This window comes from Bombina bombina, chromosome 3 (genome assembly GCF_027579735.1).
Source record: "Bombina bombina isolate aBomBom1 chromosome 3, aBomBom1.pri, whole genome shotgun sequence".
NCBI classification, from domain to species: domain Eukaryota; kingdom Metazoa; phylum Chordata; class Amphibia; order Anura; family Bombinatoridae; genus Bombina; species Bombina bombina.
Genome location: NC_069501.1, coordinates 352,076,519 through 352,095,417, shown reverse-complemented (window position 1 = coordinate 352,095,417; position 18,899 = coordinate 352,076,519). Strand labels below are relative to the sequence as shown.

At 37.7% G+C, this 18,899-nt stretch overlaps 1 protein-coding gene across 3 annotated transcripts in view; it reads right to left on the bottom strand.

Annotated features, from left to right (window-relative positions):
- Positions 1-18,899, bottom strand: part of SYTL5 (synaptotagmin like 5) — a 407,166-nt gene that overhangs the window by 89,376 nt on the left and 298,891 nt on the right. For all 3 annotated transcript variants that reach the window (XM_053706464.1, XM_053706465.1, XM_053706466.1), the window contains one exon: positions 14,304-14,406. In XM_053706464.1, the coding sequence (XP_053562439.1) occupies positions 14,304-14,406 (103 nt within the window). The remainder of the gene's footprint in view (positions 1-14,303; positions 14,407-18,899) is intronic.

Below are 18,899 nucleotides of genomic sequence, written 5' to 3'. Positions count from 1 at the left end.
TACATCCAATCCAGATGCTTGTCCCAGGACATACAAGGGTGCATGCCTCTAGCTGGTGCTGCCACTTTTCTCACCTCTTCAGTTTAAGGATGTTTACTATGACATCTCTCAAGATCATTGTAATGAGCATAAAAATCTGATAAAGATATGTAAGTGTAAAAATAAAAAGCTCTGTGTTGTTTAAGCATTTTTTTTCAACAAATTCCCTTCTTTTTCACATACTTTGAAAGTTGTTAACGCTTTTTAAGTAACATTACTAGAACACCCCAATTCTACTCCAATTCTGGTTGTAACCAGTGATTGGACCATGCTCATGTATGTCTGCTTCTCATCTGCTCACCAGCTGTATCCTCATCTAAATCACTATGATTGATTAAAGGGACACATGACCCTTTTTTTCTTGCATGATTCAGATAGATCATGCAATTTTAAACTACTTCCCAATTAACTTCTATTATCTAATTTGCATTGTTCTTTTGGTATGCTTTGTTAAAAAGCATACATAGGTAGGCTCAGGAGCAGCAAGGGACTGCTGATTGGTGGCTTATTTATATGCCTCTTCCCATTGGCTCACCTAATTTGTTCAGCTAGCTCCCAGTGGTACATTGCTGCTCCTTTAACAAAGGATACCAAGAAAATGAAGCAAATGAGATAAAAGAAGTAAATTGTAAAGTTGTTTAAAATGTAATTCTCTATCTGAATCATGAAACAATTTGAGTTTAACAAACACAAATACATTTAATATTCATTTTCTACTTACATAGAACATTATATCTTACATTACAAATCAATGTCCCTCAGTAAGCAGAGAGCTAATATTTAAAAGAAGTGCAAAGAAATCTGAACATGTTCACAAATCGAGAGGTGCAAAAGGTACTTCCTCCCACATCATTATATGGATTCCAGTTTCTGGGGCAGCTGAAGTTTATCAAAAGACTGAACCTTTTTTTCCTTTTAAAATGTGCAATAAGGATTCAAAGACAGGGAGTGGAGTAAGTTTAGCAGAAAGAAGCTTTTAGGATATAATGACATCCAGAAAAAAAAGACTTCTACAGTTAGACTGTATATCTCATATGTTAGATAAATGTTACTTAGCATTAAACTAGATAGTTATGGTAAATATAAAAGTGATAAAACATTTACTCTAAATACAAAAATAAATAAAAACAATTTGAAGCATAGCTGCATCTTCCAATTAAACAGAAAACTACATTGGATCAAATGCAGTTAAGCATTCTGGGTAGTGATGTACAAATGAGATTTTGGTAATTTTTATAAAGTTTTTTTTTTTTTTAAGGGAAATTAAACCCAAATGCTTTGCTTTTATGATTCAGAGCATAGTATTTTAAATACCTTTCCCATTTACTTCTATTTAACCCAATCGGACGTATATATACATTGTGCGGTACTTAGGCTATCGTACCGCACCAGGTATATATACGTCCTAGCTTTAGGAAGTTAAGTTACAGCCAAGAGCTGGAGCTCCTAAAGCTTCAGGCATCTGCGCATATGGAGCCGGAGTGCGATCGGTGCTCCGCCTCCATATGAGGGCAGATGCCTGATCATTACAGACGGTCACACTGTGTTTGTAAACATCTGTAACAATTTTCTGCTGGTGCCAGCGGTAGGTGGGTGGCGGGTGGGCGGCCCAGCAGGGAAGGCAGGAGGGAGAGAGAGGGAGGGAGTGGGAGGGAGTGTGAGAGCCCTACGCTACAGCAAAAATTAAATAAAGGGACAGGGAGGGATGGGGCAGCTAAGCTACAGAAAAGGGGAACTGGGGTGTGTGGAAACCCCCCTAACTAAAGATCACGGGTGGGGGGGCACTACACTACAGAAATAAGGAATAAATAAAAAAAAATATATATATATTTTTTTTAAATAGAGCAGTTTATAGGTACTGGCAGACAGCTGCCAGCCCAATACCAAAGATGGCGCCTAACAGAAAGGGGAGGTTTAGAGAGCTGCTTGGGGGGGGGGGGGCAGGTTGGTTGGGGGGTGAGGGGGATCCTACACTGCAGAAAATATAATAATAATAAAAAAATTGTATTAAAAAATTCTAAACAACTTTACAATTTACTCTCATCATTTGTTGTAAAGCATACCTAGGTAGGCTCAGGAGCTAGCTGTTGATCATTGGCTTCACATATATGCCTCTTTTCATTAACTTACCGGTGTTCAGCTAGCTCCTAGTAGTGCATTGCTGTTCCTTCAATAAAGGATACCAAAAGGTCAAAGCAAATTTGATAGAAGTAAATTGGAAAGTTGTATGCTCTATATGAATTGCAAAAGAACAAAAAATGAAATTTATGCTTACCCGATAAATTGATTTCTTTTACGATATGCAGAGTCCACGGGTTTCATCCTTACTTGTGGGATATTAACCTCCTGCTAACAGGAAGTGGCAAAGAGCACCACAGCAGAACTGTTATATAGCTCCTCCCCCCAGTCATTCGACCGAAGGTATAGGAAGAGAATGGAAAAGCTAAAAGGTGCAGAGGTGACTGAAGTTTTGAAAAAATAAAATAAATCCTGTCTTAAAATGACAGGGTCGGCTGTGGACTCGGCATATCGTAAAAGAAATCAATTTATCAGGTAATCATAAATTTCCTTTTCTTTTACAAGATATGCCGAGTCCACAGGTTTCATCCTTACTTGTGGGATACCAATACCAAAGCTTTAGGACACGGATGAAAGGGAGGGACAAGACAGGAACCTAAACGGAAGGCACCACTGCTTGAAGAACTTTCTCCCAAAAATAGCCTCAGAAGAAGCAAAAGTATCAAATTTGGAAAATTTGGAAAAAGTATGAAGGGAGGACCAAGTCGCAGCCTTACAAATCTGTTCAACAGAAGCATCATTTATAAAGCCCATGTGGAAGCCACAGCTCTAGTAGAATGAGCCGTAATTTTTTCAGGAGGCTGCTGTCCAGCAGTCTCATATGCCAGGCGGATGATGTTTTTCAGCCAAAAAGAGAGAGAGGTAGCCGTAGCTTTTTGACCCCTACGTTTTCCAGAATAAACAACAAAAAGAGAGGATGTTTGTCTGAAATCCAAGTTATGTAATAGACGTTTCTTCTTAGAAGAAGGATTAGTACACAAGGAAGGAACAACAATTTCCTGATTAATATTCTTATCTGACACAACCTAAGGAAGGAATCCAGGTTTAGTACGTAAAACCACCTTATCAGAATGGAATATAAGATAATGCGAATCACATTGTAAAGCAGAATGCTCAGAAACTCTTCGAGCAGAAGAGATAGCAACTAAAAATAAAACCTTCCAAGATAACAGTTTAATATCTATGGAATGCATGGGTTCAAACGGAACCCCTTGAAGAACCTTAAGAACTAAATTCAGACTCCATGGTGGAGCAACAGATTTAAACACAGGCTTGATTCTGATTAAAGCCTGACAAAAAGACTGAACGTCTGGGACATCCGCCAGACACTTGTGTAATAAAATTGACAAAGCAGAAATTTGTCCTTTTAGAGAACTAGCAGATAATCCTTTTTCCAATCCCTCTTGGAGAAAGGACAAGATCCTAGGAATCCTAATCTTACTCCATGAGTAACCCTTGGATTCACACCAATAAAGATATTTACGCCATATTTTATGGTAAATCTTTCCAGTGACAGGCTTGCGAGCCTGAATCAGAGTATCAATAACCGACTCAGAGAATCCCTGCTTAGATAAGATCAAGCGTTCAATCTCCAGGCAGTCAGCTGCAGAGAATTTAGATTTGGATGTTGGAACGGACCTTGAATGAGAAGGTCCTGTCTCAATGGTAGTCTCTGCAGTGGCAGAGAAGACATATCCACCAGATCCACATACCAAGTCCTGCGTGGCCATGCAGGCGCTATTAGAATTACTGAAGCTCTCTCCTGTTTGATTCTTGCAATCACACGAGGCAGGAGAGGAAAAGGTGGAAACACATAAGCCAGGTTGAACGACCAAGGTACTGCTAGCTCATCTATAAGTACAGCCTGGGGATCCCTTGACCTGGACCCGTAGCGAGGAAGTTTGGCATTCTGTCGAGATGCCATCAGATCCAATTCCGGTTTGCCCCATTGATGAATCAATGATGCAAATACCTCCGGATGGAGTTCCCACTCCCCCGGATGAAAAGTCTGACGACTTAGAAAATCCGCCTCCCAGTTCTCTACTCCTGGGATGAAGATTGCTGAAAGATGGCAAGAGTGAATCTCTGCCCATCGGATTATCTTTGATACCTCTATCATTGCAAGAGAACTTCTTGTTCCCCCTTGATGATTGATATATGCTACAGTCGTGACATTGTCCGACTGGAATCTTATGAACTTGGTCAGGGCCAGCTGAGGCCACGCCTGAAGCTCATTGAAAATTGCTCTCAGTTCCAGAATATTGAATTGCAACTGAGACTCCGTTGGAGTCCAGGTTCCCTGAGCCTTCAGGGAATTCCAGACTGCACCCCAGCCCAAGAGGCTGGCGTCCGTTGTCACGATTACCCATGCTGGCCTGCGGAAGCACATTCCCTGAGACAGATGATCCTGTGACAACCACCAAAGAAGAGAGTCTCTGGTCTCTTGATCCAGATTTATCTGAGGAGATAAATAATCGCATAATCCCCATTCCACTGTCTGAGCATGCATAGTTGCAGTGGCCTGAGATGAAAGCGAGCAAACGGGACGATGTCCATCGCTGCTACCATTAATCCAATGACCTCCATACACTGTGCCACTGATGGCCGAGGAATGGACTGAAGAGCTCGGCAAGTATTTAGAATCTTTGATTTTCTGACCTCCGTCAGGAATATTTGCATGTCTACCGAGTCTATCAGAGTTCCTAAGAATGGAACTCTCATTTGTGGAGCAAGTGAAATCTTTTCTATATTCACTTTCCAACCGTGAGTTCTTAGAAAGGACAGCACAATGTCTGTGTGAGATTTGGTCAGATGATAAGTTGACTCCTGAACCAAAATATCATCCAGATAGGGCATTACTGCTATGCCCCGTGGCCTGAGGACCGCTAGAAGGGACCCTAGCACCTTTGTGAAGATTCTTGGAGCTGTGGCCAACCCAAAGGGAAGGGCCACGAACTGATAATGCTTTTCCAGAAAGGCAAACCTTAGAAACTGATGATGATCCTTGTGGATAGGAATGTGAAGATACGCATCCTTCAGGTCCACGGTGGTCATGTATTGACCCTCCTGGATCATTGGTAAGATTGTTCGTATAGTCTCCATCTTGAATGATGGGACCCTGAGAAATTTGTTCAGGAACTTTAAATCCAAAATAGGTCTGAAAGTTCCCTCTTTTTTTGGAACCACGAAAAGGTTTGAGTAAAACACCTGTCCCTGTTCCAGTTTTGGAACTGAACAAATTACTCCCATGGAATAGAGGTCTTTTACACAATGTAGGAACGCCTCTCTTTTTGTCTGGTCTACAGACAAACGTGAAAGATGAAATCTCCCTCTTGGGGGAATTTTTTTTAATTCCAGTTGATACCCCTGGGTCACAATTTCTAATGCCCAGGGATCCTGCACATCCCTTGCCCAAGCCTGAGCAAAAAGAGAAAATCTGCCCCCTACTAAATCCGGTCCCGGATCGGGGGCTGGCCCTTCATGCTGTTTTTGTAGCAGCAGCAGGCTTTTTGGCTTGTTTACCCTTATTCCAGGTCTGATTAGGTCTCCAGACAGACTTGGACTGAGCAAAATTTCCTTCCTGCTTATTGGTGGAAGGGGATGCAGAGGGTACTCCTCTGAAATTTCGAAAGGAACGACAATTATTTTGTTTACCCTTCCTAGGAGGTTTATCTTGAGGTAGGGCATGGCCTTTATCTCCAGTAATGTCCGCAATGATTTCCTTCAATTCAGGGCCAAACAGAGTTTTACCCTTGAAAGGAATAGTTAACAGTTTAGACTTTGATGATACATCAGCAGACCATGATTTTAACCATAGCACTCTGCGCGCCAATATTGCAAAACCTGCATTTTTTGCTGCTAATTTAGTAATCTGAAAAACAGCATGATCAGTGATAAAAGAAATAGCTAGTTTGAGAGCTTTAATTCTGTCCAAAATGCCGTCTAGGGGCGTCTCTACTTTCAGAGACTCTTCAAGGGCGTCAAACCAAAAAGTCGCCGCCGTAGTTACTGGAATAATGCAGGCAGCAGGTTGTTGTAACAAGAAACCCTGGTGAATAAATAATTTCTTTAGAAGACCCTCTAATTTTTTATCCATAGGGTCTTTGAAAGCACAACTATCTTCAATAGGTACAGTTGTACATTTAGCTAGAGAAGATATTGTTCCCTCCACCTTAGGGACCGTTTGCCAAGAGTTCTTAATGGTATCTGATATGGGAAACATTTTCTTAAAATTAGGAGAGGGAGAGAACGGTATACCTGGTCTATCCCATTCCTTTCTAACAATTTCCGAAATTCTTTTGGGAATCGGAAAAACATCAGTGTAAGTAGGAACTTCTAGATATTTATCCATCTTACACAATTTTTCTGGAGGAATTGCCAGAGTTGCTAGGACCTCCCTGAGTAACAGACAAAGGTGTTCAAGTTTAAATTTAAAGGACGCTAAGTCCGAATCTGTCTGAAGTAAAATATTCCCTGAATCTGAAATTTCACCCTCAGACAATAATTCCCTAACCCCCAATTCAGAGCATTGTGAGGGTACATCGGAAATAGTTAATAAAGCATCAGAGGGTTCAGTATTTACATTAATACCTGGCCTACTGTGTTTACCCTGCAAACCTGGCAGTTTAGAAAATACCTCATTGAGAGTAGTTGACATAACTGTAGCTATATCTTGCAAAGTAAAAGAATTAGATGCACTAGATGTACTAGGTGTCACTTGTGTGGGTGTTAAAAGTTGGGACACTTGAGGAAAATTACATGGCATATCCTGATTCTCTTCAGACTGAGAATCATCCTTAGACACACTTTCATTTCCTAAAATATGTTCCTTACATTGTAAGGCTCTATCAGTACAAGAGGTACACAAAGTAAGAGGGGGTTCCACAATGGCTTCTAAACATATAGAACAATGAGTTTCCTCAATGTCAGACATGTTGAACAAAGTAGTAATAAACACAACAGTTGGTAAATAGTTTATTTATTAACAAAAACAATTTTGCAAAAAAATGAGTACTGTGCCTTTAAGAAATAAAAGCACACAATCTTTTCCCAAATACGCTTAAAAACGTCTATGAACGTTTAAAAACTATGTATGGATGTATAAGTTTGCCAAAAATTATTGCATCCACATGCAACGATTGAATTTACTCTCTACAGGAACATTAAATAAAAAAAATAATACAATTTTCTAAATAATAATCCCTGCACCTCGCCACAGCTCTGCTGTGGCGCCTACCTGCCCCCAGAGAACTGCCAAATGAATCGACACCAATCCGGATAGTGTAAAACACAGATAGGGCCCAACCGGAGCTAATGTCTGCTGTCTCCTTCAGAGTAAACTGCGCAACTGAGGTGCGAAAATAAGCCGCGCCCACAATGGACGTTGCACTTAGAAATTCAACTACCGCATGGGAAGCGGTTATAAACAGCCAAGTGGTCCCCAAACTGTCTTAATAATAAAATAAATAAATAGAGATTTCTTTTACTGTTGCTTCATATAAATTTATGAACAAAAGGTCCCAGTGTCAATTATATGCTTGCAATAAGGAAAAAAACATCCAGTAGGACAGTAACTCCCCTTTACATTTAGGACTACTGCTTACCCTGTTTCCTTATAAGGAGCCATATACAGCCAATTCTGATATACAAGGTTTCCTCAGAAAAATTAGGCTGACACATACCTCAAATGCTGCTTAATGCATGAGACCGTCCTCCACACTGAAGAGTTTCCTTCATATTACCTTCAGATTTGTGGGAACCATAACTGACCTTAGTAACTGCTGCTAAGATCATCAATTTCAGGGAGAAATCGTCTTCCATATCCTCCCTGATTAAAATAGTACTCACCGGTACCATTTAAAATAAAAAATATCTTAATTGGAGAAATTAAAACTATAATTTTGTCACCACTATCACTTTACCCTTCCTATTACTAGCATAGGCAAAGAGAATGACTGGGGGGAGGAGTTAGTGGGGGGAGAAGTTAGGGGAGGATCTATGTAACAGCTCTGTTGTGGTGCTCTTTGCCACTTCCTGTTAGCAGGAGGTTAATATCCCACAAGTAAGGATGAAACCCGTGGACTCGGCCTATCTTGTAAAAAGAAATATGGGTTTTATGTCCCTTTAAAGGAATAGTAAAGTCCAAATTAAACTTTCATGATTCAGATAGGGCATACAATTTTAAACATCTTTCTAATTTACTTTTATCATCAAATTTGCTTTGTTCTCTTGGTATTCTTAGTTGAAAGTTAAACCTATGTAGGCTCATTTGCTAATTTCTAAACCCTTGAAGGCCGCCTCTTATCTGAATGCAGTTGACAGTTTTTTTATAGCAAGAGGGCATTAGTGCATGTGTTTAATATAAATAATATTGTGCTCATGCTATTTAAGAGTCAGCACTAATTACCTGAAATGCAAGTCTGTCAAAAGATCTGAGATAAGGAGGCAGTCAGCAGAAGCTTAGATACAAGGTGATTACAGAGGTAAAAAGTATCTCTCTATAACAGTGTTGGTTATGCAAAACTGGGGAATGGTAAATAAAGGGATTATTTTTGTTTTTAAACAATAACATATTTGGTGTTTTCTATCCCTTTAAGTTTATAGCCTCTAGTTATCAAGCTGTCTACTTACCTGCATTCGCCGGCCCAATACCCTCGCCTAAGCTCGCCTTACATCGCCGCCGCGGACCTGAATACGTTCACCCAAGTTATCAAGAAAGCTGTCAAGAAGCCGCTCACCAAGTACGGAGCGATGAGCAGCGGACTGTTGTTAACTGACAGTCATCCATCTCGCTGCTCATCGGCTTCTTCGCAGCTTTCTTGCTAGCCTGTCACTAAGCACCCACACTATACTATACTGTTTTACCCCCTAGACCGCCGCTCACGGAGCCCCCCGCAACTGAATAAAGTTATTAACCCCTAAACCGCCACTCCTGGACCCCGCCGCAACTATAATAAATATATTAACCCCTAAACCGCCGCTCCCAGAGCCCTCCGCCACTATAATAAATATATGAACCCCTAAACCGCCGCTCCCGGACCCCGCCGCCACCTACATTATACCTATTAACCCCTAATCTGCCGCCACCTACATCAAGTTATTAACCCCTATCCTGCCGATTCCGGACCCCGCCGCAAATAAATTAAATTGTTTAACCCCTAAACCGCCGCACACGGAACCCGCTGCCACCTACATTACATTTATCAACCCCTATCCTGCCCCCCCTACACCGCCACCTAAATTACATTGATTAACCCCTAATCTACCCCCCTACACCGCCACCACTATATTAAATGAATTAACCCCTAAACCTAAGTCTAACCCTAACCCTAACACCCCCCTAACTTAAATATTATTTAAATTAATCTAAATAAATATTCCTATAATTAAATAAATTATTCCTATTTAAAACTAAATACTTACCTATAAAATAAACCCTAAGAATGCAACGTCAATTCTATTGGCTGATTAAATCAACCAATCGGATTTTTCCTACCTTAATTCCGATTGTCTGATAGAATCCTATGAGCCAATCGGAATTCGAGGGACGCCATCTTGGATGACATAATTTAAAGGAACCGTCATTCGTCGTTAGTCCGTCGGCCGAGGAGGATGTTCCGCGCCGGAGGTCTTCAAGATGGAGCCGCTCATCGCCGCCAGGATGAAGATAGAAGATGCCGCTTGGATGAAGACTTCTGCTGGATGGAGGACCTCTTCTGCCCCGATCGGATGAAGACTTCTGCCCGGCTGGAGGACCACTTGTGCCCGGATCGGATGAAGAATTCGGCCCGGCTGGGTGAACAAGGCACAAGGTAGGGTGATCTTCAATGGGGTAGTGTTAGGTTTTTTTAAGGGGGGATCGGGTGGGTTTTAGAGTAAGGGTGTGTGGGTGGTGGGTTGTATTGTTGGGGGGGTGTATTGTATTTATTTTTTTTACAGGTAAAAGAGCTGATTACTTTGGGGCAATGCCCCGCAAAAGGCCCTTTTAAGGGCTGGTAAAAGAGCTGGTTACTTTGGGGCAATGCCTTTTTTTAGGGCTATTTGTAATTTAGTTTAGGGTAGGGAATTTTATTATTTTGGGGGGCTTTTTTATTTTATTAGGGGGCTTAGATTAGGTGTAATTAGTTTAAAATTCTTTTATTTATTTTTTTATTTTCTGTAATTTAGATTTTTTTTGTACTTTAGTTATTTTTAGTTAATTTTATTTAATGTTAGGTAATTGTAGTTAATTAATTGAATTTATTTAATGATAGTGTAGTGTTAGGTGTAATTGTAACTTAGGTTAGGATTTATTTTACAGGTACTTTTGTAGTTATTTTAGCTAGGTAGCAATTAAATAGTTAATAACTATTTAATAGCTATTGTACTTAGTTAAAATAAATACAAACTCGCCTGTAAAATAAAAATAAACCCTAAAATAGCTATAATGTAATTATTAATTATATTGTAGCTATTTTAGGGTTTATTTTATAGGTAAGTATTTATTTTTAAATAGGATTAATTTATTTAATTATAGGAATATGTATTTAGATTAATTTAAATAATATTTACGTTAAGGGGTGTTAGGGTTAGACTTAGGTTTTGGGGTTAATTCATTTAATATAGTGACGGCGGTGTAGGGGGAGTAGATTAGGGGTTAATCAATGTACTGTAGGTGGCGGCGGTGTAGGAGGCGGCAGATTAGGGGTTAATAGGTATAATGTAGGTGGCGGTGGGGTCCGGGAGTGGCGGTTTAGGGGTTAATATATTTATTATAGTTGCGGCGGTTTAGGGGGTATTAAGTTTATTATAGTTGTGGCGGGGTCTGGGAGCGGCAGTTTAGGGGTTAATAAGTTTATTATAGTGGCGGCTGGGTCCGGGAATGGCGGTTTAGGGGGTAATAAGTTTATTTAGGTGCGGCGGGGTCCGGGAGCGGCGGTTTAGGGGTTAATAAGTATAAAGTAGGTGGTGGCGGTGTAGGGGGGGGCAGATTAGGGGTGTTTAGACTCGGGGTACATGTTAGGGTGTTAGGTGCAGACACTTCCCATAGAAATCAATGGGATATCGGGCAGCAGCGAACATGAGCTCTCGCTGCTGTCAGACTCCCATTGATTCCTATGGGATCCGCCGCCTCCAGGGATTGAAAACCAGGTACGCTGGCCCGGAATAGTGGCGAGCATACCTGGTAGGTATTTGATAACTACCAAAAGTAGTCAGATTGTGCCCAACTTGCGTTCGGAACATCTGTAGTGACGTAAGCATCGATCTGTGTCGGACGACTGAGTCCGGCGGATCGTATGTTACGTCACTAAATTCTACTTTTGCCGGGCTGTAGGGCTTGATAACTACGGCGAATCAGCCTCGCCACAAATACGCTGCGGAATTCCAGCGTATTTGCGGTTGACGGCTTGATAACTAGAGGCCTATATCTGGAGTGTGAATTAGCCCAATGTTTCATATTGTCTAAGAAAAACAGTTCATATGAAAAGGAAATACTTATTTAAAATGAGCAGAAGCAAAAACACTAATTTAAACTTCATATGACTACTACAATTACTTTAGGTTTAAAGGGACAGTAAAGTCAAAATTAAACTTTCATGTTTCAGATAAAGTGTGCAATTTTATACAACTTTTCAATTTACTTCTGTCATCAATTTTTCTTTTGTTTTCTTGGTATCTTTTATTGAAGAGTACAACTGGGTAGACTCATAAGAGCTCAGGAGTGTGCACGTGTCTTTAGTACTCTAGGGCAGCAGTGTTTTGCAACATTGTATAAAAAAGCTACAAATAATGTTGCAAAAGAGGACTAAAGACACGTGCACACTCCTGAGCTCTTATGAGCCTACCTAGTTATACTATTCAATAAAAGATACCATGAGTACAAAGCAAATTTGATAACAGAACTAAATTGGAAAGCTGTTTAAAATTGCATACTTTATCCGAATCATAAAAGTTTAATTTTCATTTTACTGTCCCTTTAATAACCAGGAGTATAACAGGACAACATGCAACAGGTTTATGTGTAAAAGTATATGGGCTGAATACAAATATGAAAATGGTGTTCTAGTACATTTATATATATATGAATTGGTCTGATGAAGGGGACGGTTTGATCTCCGAAACGTCACAACAATAAACCACGTTTAGTTTTTTCAAAGTCCAGTGAGTGCGGATCTACTTTATACTATATTCCACTAGCTTCCTTAATCTCCATACTCCTCATTATTGAGAAAAAAAAAAACAATTGTTTTATTATTGTGAATGTATTTTCAACAGAAATAAATATTTAAATTCAGATCAACAGCATTAAAAAATTCTTAAATACACGGTTGCCCGTCATGATATGGGAAGAATAGAGATGGACAAATGTATTTTATCTTTTAAATGTCACCATGAAGAATCCCCTTGACATTTGTTCTATTATTTGGATGTTTCTATAAAATGTTTCAATAGCCAAACTGGGAACTTGACAGTTAATATGACTACTTTATATACTTGACAGTTAATATGACTACTATATATATATATATATATATATATATATATATATATATATATATATATATATATATATATATATATATATATATATATATATATATATATATATATATATATATATATATATCAATATCAGTGCTATTTATTTAAAGAAAATTGTTTGTGACAAGACATTACACTTTAAAGCTAAAAGAAACTAAATGTAATCTTGAGAAAAATAAGTGTTTATCAGTAAGAGCAAGCAAACTGTAGCCTTCTTTGTCTGACAAAATAGTGACTGCCAATTGAACTGATATCTTAGATATATGTTTTACTCTTTTTAAAGCTAACACACTCCAAGGTTATGATTGCTTGTGTTAAATGGCTATTACTGTCAGTTCACTTGGCAGGTCTTTTAAAACAGAGATAAAAGAGGTCTGTAAAAGTTCAACTTCAAATAACCTTTTTTTTTTTGTATTTTATTCAACCTCATTTACTATGTCACTATGTAACTCAGGTTTACATTCAGATATCAAATATTAACACCCTTCTATCCAATGTAAGATTTAAAAATTAATTTCCATAAACTTACATTAAATCTTATAAGAATGAACTTTCAAAAGTTAATATTCGATTAACATTGGAAATATAGTTTGAATATTGAATGAGATAACAATATTGGCTGTGTTTAAAGGGACATGCCACCCACATTTTTTCTTTTATGATTTAGAAAGAGAATGCAATTTTAAACATCTTTCTAATTTACTTATATTATCTAATTTGTTTTATTCTCTTGATATTCTTTGATGAAAAGCATATCTAGATATGCTCACTAGCTGCTGATTGGTTGCTGCACATAGAAGCCTCATGTGATTGGCTCACCATGTGCATTGCTTTTTCTTCAACTAAAAAAATTGAAAAAAATGAAGCAAAATAAATAATGGAAGTAAATTGTAAGGTTGTTTAAATTTCTATTCTCTATCTTAATCATGAAAGAAAGATTTTGGGTTTAGTGGCCCTTTAATTGTTTTGAATAAAATAATGCCCAATCACACTTTTTTTTCTTTTCTTTTTTTTTTTTTTTTGAAGATCACACAAGAATTCAAGAAAGATTCAAATTCAGGACTATGTTTTAAACTCCAGGTCGATAGTGCACTACTGGTCCAGAGCTAAACATGGCTACTGAGCCAATTGGGAATGGCATATGTGTGTAGCTGCAAATCATCAGCTGAGCTCAAGATCGGCAGTGCAGTGACAATTCAGATCTGACCTTAGTTATGCGAGGGGATAGCTATGTGCAAATAAAATTATGGCTCATATGTCCCTTTATTAACATTTTACTTTTTATGCCACACAAATTTCTACATGTCATGAAAATTAACTCCTGTTGTAAAAAGTCTATTTCAAAGTCTCATGGGGATAAGATTAATCTTATTACAAAATATGAGCAGTCAGCAACAAACCTAGCAAACTCTTCACAGTATGATCCTTTCATTCTATAACTACTTGAAATTCCATGATTTGTTGCTAGGTTACATCAAAAGAGGATAAGAAACGACTCCCAAATTAGGAAGACGGATTAAAAAGAAATCCAAATGGGTTTCAAACTGCAGAGACAGATTAAAAATGGAATAAAACTGCAAGCTCAAATGTAAATATATAGACGTTTCACTCCACAAAGTGTTTTTATTTTTTAACATACGTATCTATACCTTTAGGGTTCTTACCTTGAGGATTTCATTGAAATCAGGATTGGTGGTGTTGGTCTTTATTTTTGTTTTGCGTTTACTGTGACGAGACTTATCTGGAAGTAGATATGCCTTCACATACCTGCAAAAACATGTAGAAATATATGCTGATTGATTCTTCTGTATTTGCTTCTACTGTACTATTGTTCTGGGAATATATGAAATGAAAGGAACGTCTAGTATGACATAGCTTTGTTTCAATAAATTAAAATATTGTCGATAATTCATAACTACATACACACAAAGCTTCCAAAATTATTTTTATTATTATTTATTTATGAAGCACCAACAGATTCTGCAGCGCTGTCCATGGGTACAAAGATAAAAGTACAACAGTGATACAATACAATACAATATAAGACACCGGACAAAATTAAACAATCAAATACAGGGGGAATTGAGGTCCCTGTTCCCATGGGAACTTACAATCTAGATGGGTAGGAGGGTAAGAAACAGGAGGTGGGGACAGCAAATGTGATAATGATGTTAGTGTGGAGTTAGAAGAGGGCAACTGTTAGGCAAATGGAATTAATTTGTTACTGATTTGGTGATAGGCTTCCCTGAAATTGCCATCCAGAAATTAGCCTCAAAATATCAAATGTGCATGCATATGTCTCTATAGTCACACAGGATTCATTGGATGGGAAAATGATATACACCTTTCTGCAGCAGCGAATACCAAAACATACATTTCACTACGTACCAGACCTCAAATAACTTAGATAAACTAAGTTGAAAAGAATATCAACAAAGGATGTTCCCACAGCATGACACATATGTATTGCTGAATTGTAAATAACATAGCAGATGAGGTTGAAAAAAGACAAAAGTCCACTGAGTTCAGCATATACAAATCTTAAAATACACAAAAAAGATCCAGTTGAGCTTCAATTAATCCCATTGAAAAAGGTGACCAATTTAATAATACAAACAATCATATCCCTGAATTCTGTTTCTAGGGAGAAATATATCTAAACCATTTTAAATGCATCTAAGGTATTGGCATTTGCTACCTCCTTAGGTAATGAGTGAAAAAACGTTTAAAGGGACAGTCTACAATAGAATTTTTAAAAGATACATAATCCGTTTAATACCCATTCCCCAGTTTTGCATAACCAACACAGTTATATTAATATACTTTTTAACGTTGTGATTACCTTGTATCTAAGAACCTTCTGACAGCCCCCTGATCACATGACTGTGACTATTTATTTTCTATTGACTTGCATTTAGCATTGTGTTGTGTTAAATCTTAAATATCTTTCTGTGCCTGAACACAGTGTTATCTATATGGCCCACATGAACTATCAAGTCTCTTGTTGTGAAAAGCAATTTAAAAAAGCATGTGATAAGAGGCAGCCCTCAAGGGCTTTGAAATTATCATATGAGCCTACCTAGGTTTAGTTTCAAATAAGAATACTAAGATAAAAAAGCAAATTTGATGATAAAAGTAAATTGAGAAGTTGATTAAAATTACATGTCCTATCTGAATAATGAAAGTTTAATTTTGACTACACTGTCCCTTTAAATTGCAGAAGATTAAGGGCTCTACAGAGTAGCAGACTTCTTGCTGAAAGGACGCATAATATTGTATAACCAACTTCAGGAAATCCTTCACCCATATAAATTGCACTGGTACATATACTTACAAATATCATCAGCTCTGAATAGGCATCTCATACAACATAAAAAGAGCCCGAAAACAAACTTAGAGAGACTCTGCATGTCACCGAATAGAGAAAAACACACAATTTCTAAACTGTATATAGACATTCAAGAAAGCAAATGTAACACCAAATCTAACTTAATGTTAAAGTGGGAAACAGAATTGGGGTTTACTATTCCAAAAGAGGAGTGGAATCAGATCTTCTATGACTCCTGTAGAGGTTTGATTAGTGCAGACCTTAGGGAGAACACCATTAAAACCTCGTTTAGGTGGTACTTGACCCCTATAAGAACATCCCACTTTTCTCCTAATGACTCCAGACTCTGCTATAGGGGATGTGGAGAACAAGGCTCGTATATCCATATGTGGTGGACCTGCCCTATAATAAAAAACATATGGGCCCAACTGAATAACTTATTAGGTCACCTACTAGACGAACACATCTCATTAACAATACCTCAGGCACTCTTAAACAGAGGGTTCGATCAATTCAACCCAGCAATTAATAAATTTATTAAAATTTCATGCAGAGCAACTAGGACCTGTATAGCGAGACATTGGAAAGTTGGAACACCCACATGGAGAGAGGTGATAGATAAAATACAAGATATATATATATATATAATGTCAGAAGGGACTGCCCGGATACAGAGTAATTTGGACCAGTTTCAGATGGTTTGGTGCTATTGGATCATGAATAGCAGCTCAGGAAGGGAATGACAACATACAGAAATGAAGACATGCAGCTAGGAATCTCTAATATAATATAAAAGAGTTAAGGGTGTGACTGTGAGCCTAAAACACTAAAGCCGTAATCCAAGAGACCCAACAGATGCTATTCATTAGATACTATTAAAAAGAAATAAAAGACCACACAGTATAGTTTAGTTCACGTTAAATGGTTTATTCAGTTTTAATAAGTTTGCGGTAGATACATAAAAGTAAGAAAATATTCTTAAGGCAATAGATGGAACCAATCAGAGCTCAAGAAATCCCGACTCAACAACTCATTACTTTTAGGTAGAATATCAGGAAGATAAATAAATGTATATGGGAGGCGAGATCAAATGGATATTATTATCAAAAGAGACGACCATCATTGAATTACTTGACCACCAAGGCTACCAATGTGTCATTGGAATGAGACTGATTACCCATGTATCAATATGCTTTTGTTCTATAGTTTGTTGGCAAGACACTGATTGTAATTATATGATTCCTGTACATGAGAATGTGGGACGATTGAAAATGTTATGTTTACATGCCTTTTGAAACGAAATAAAATATTTTAACATAAATTGCAGAAGATTAAATTACCTTTCCTGATGTCAAAACAATTTTCTTGGAATAAACAGAGCTTCTGCCAACTCTGCATATGAGCCTTGAATATATTATTTATATAAGGTAATCATTTCACCTCTCAAGTCCTTTTTTCTAGATAAAACAGACTCAGTTTGGCTAGCCTCTACTCATAGTTTAAATTCTCCATTCCCCTAATTAGATTTTTAGCCCTTCTCTGAACTTTTTCTGAGTCTGAAATGTGTTTTTTTAAGATCAGTCTCCAGAAGTGCACTCCATACTCAAGGTGAGGTCTTACCAGGGGTTTATATAGTGAGAGAGTTATGCTTTCCTCCCTTGCATCAATTCCTCTTTAAATACATTCTAGTATCTTATTAGCCTTAGAAGCCGCTGCCCTGCATTGTGCACTTATCTTTTGCTTGTTATTTATTACTACTCCAAAATCCCTTTCCTCCTTTGTTTTGCTAAGTTTAAATAATACATTGCCTGCTTATTTTAACTTCCAAAATGTAGAACCTTGCTTTTTCTAGTATTACATTTTATTTTCCATTTACCTGCCCTTTCTTAAATTTTTTGTAGATCCCCTTGTAAAGCAATTTCACCCTGCACTGACCTAATGACCTCACACAACTTTGTATCATCTGCAAAAATATAGATGATGCTATTTAATCCTTGCTCCAAGTCATTAATACAAATTAATAAGAATAGGTACTGATCCCTGGGGGACTCTACTGATTACCTTTGTGCAATTTGTTTACTACTACTTGTTACTCCCTGTCTTTTATCCAGTTATTTATCCACGAGCTAACATTTTCAGCTATTCCCAGTCCCTTAATTTTGTACATTAATCTTTTATGTGGCACTGTATCAAATGCCTTTGCAAAATCCAAGTATATCACATCAACTGATTCTCCCATTTCTATATTTCTACTTACTTCCTCGTAGAATCAAATTAGATTAGTTTGATATGATCTATTTCTCATAAAACCATGTTTACACAAATATGCTCATCAATATAATCCCTTATAATCCCTTCAAGTATCTTCCCCACTATCGATGTCAGACTAACTGGTCTATAGCTTCCTTAATCAGTCCTGCTTCCCTTTCTGTTTCAAAGTATCTCCCTTTGGTTCCTTTATTGTGTGTACTGAAGAAAAGAACTGGTTTAGTAACTCAGCTTTCTCCCTGTCACTGTTAATCCTGTTACCATTCACACATTTTATTGTACCTATATTATCCTTCTTAGATTTGCCATTTACGTACTTAAAAACCTTTTAAGGTTTAAATAAATAAATATTATGGCAGTTGGACTATAACTTTTATTACTATAATAAAATCACTAACTGCCATTCCATGCAACAGAGCAAAAACAAAAGTTTTTAAACACTTAACCAGATAGCGGAACACTATCAGAAATAGAATATTGAGTCACAAAAGCCATTCAATCATATTTGCCTTAATAAAGGGCTAATATAGCTTTAAATATATCACCTCTGGTATTGCATATTATGAAGCAGTGTGAGCACCATTCATAACAAATTATACTGTCCTAATAACCGACAAAATGGGAACTACTTTAATATTAACTGGATAGGTATTATAGGCCCTCT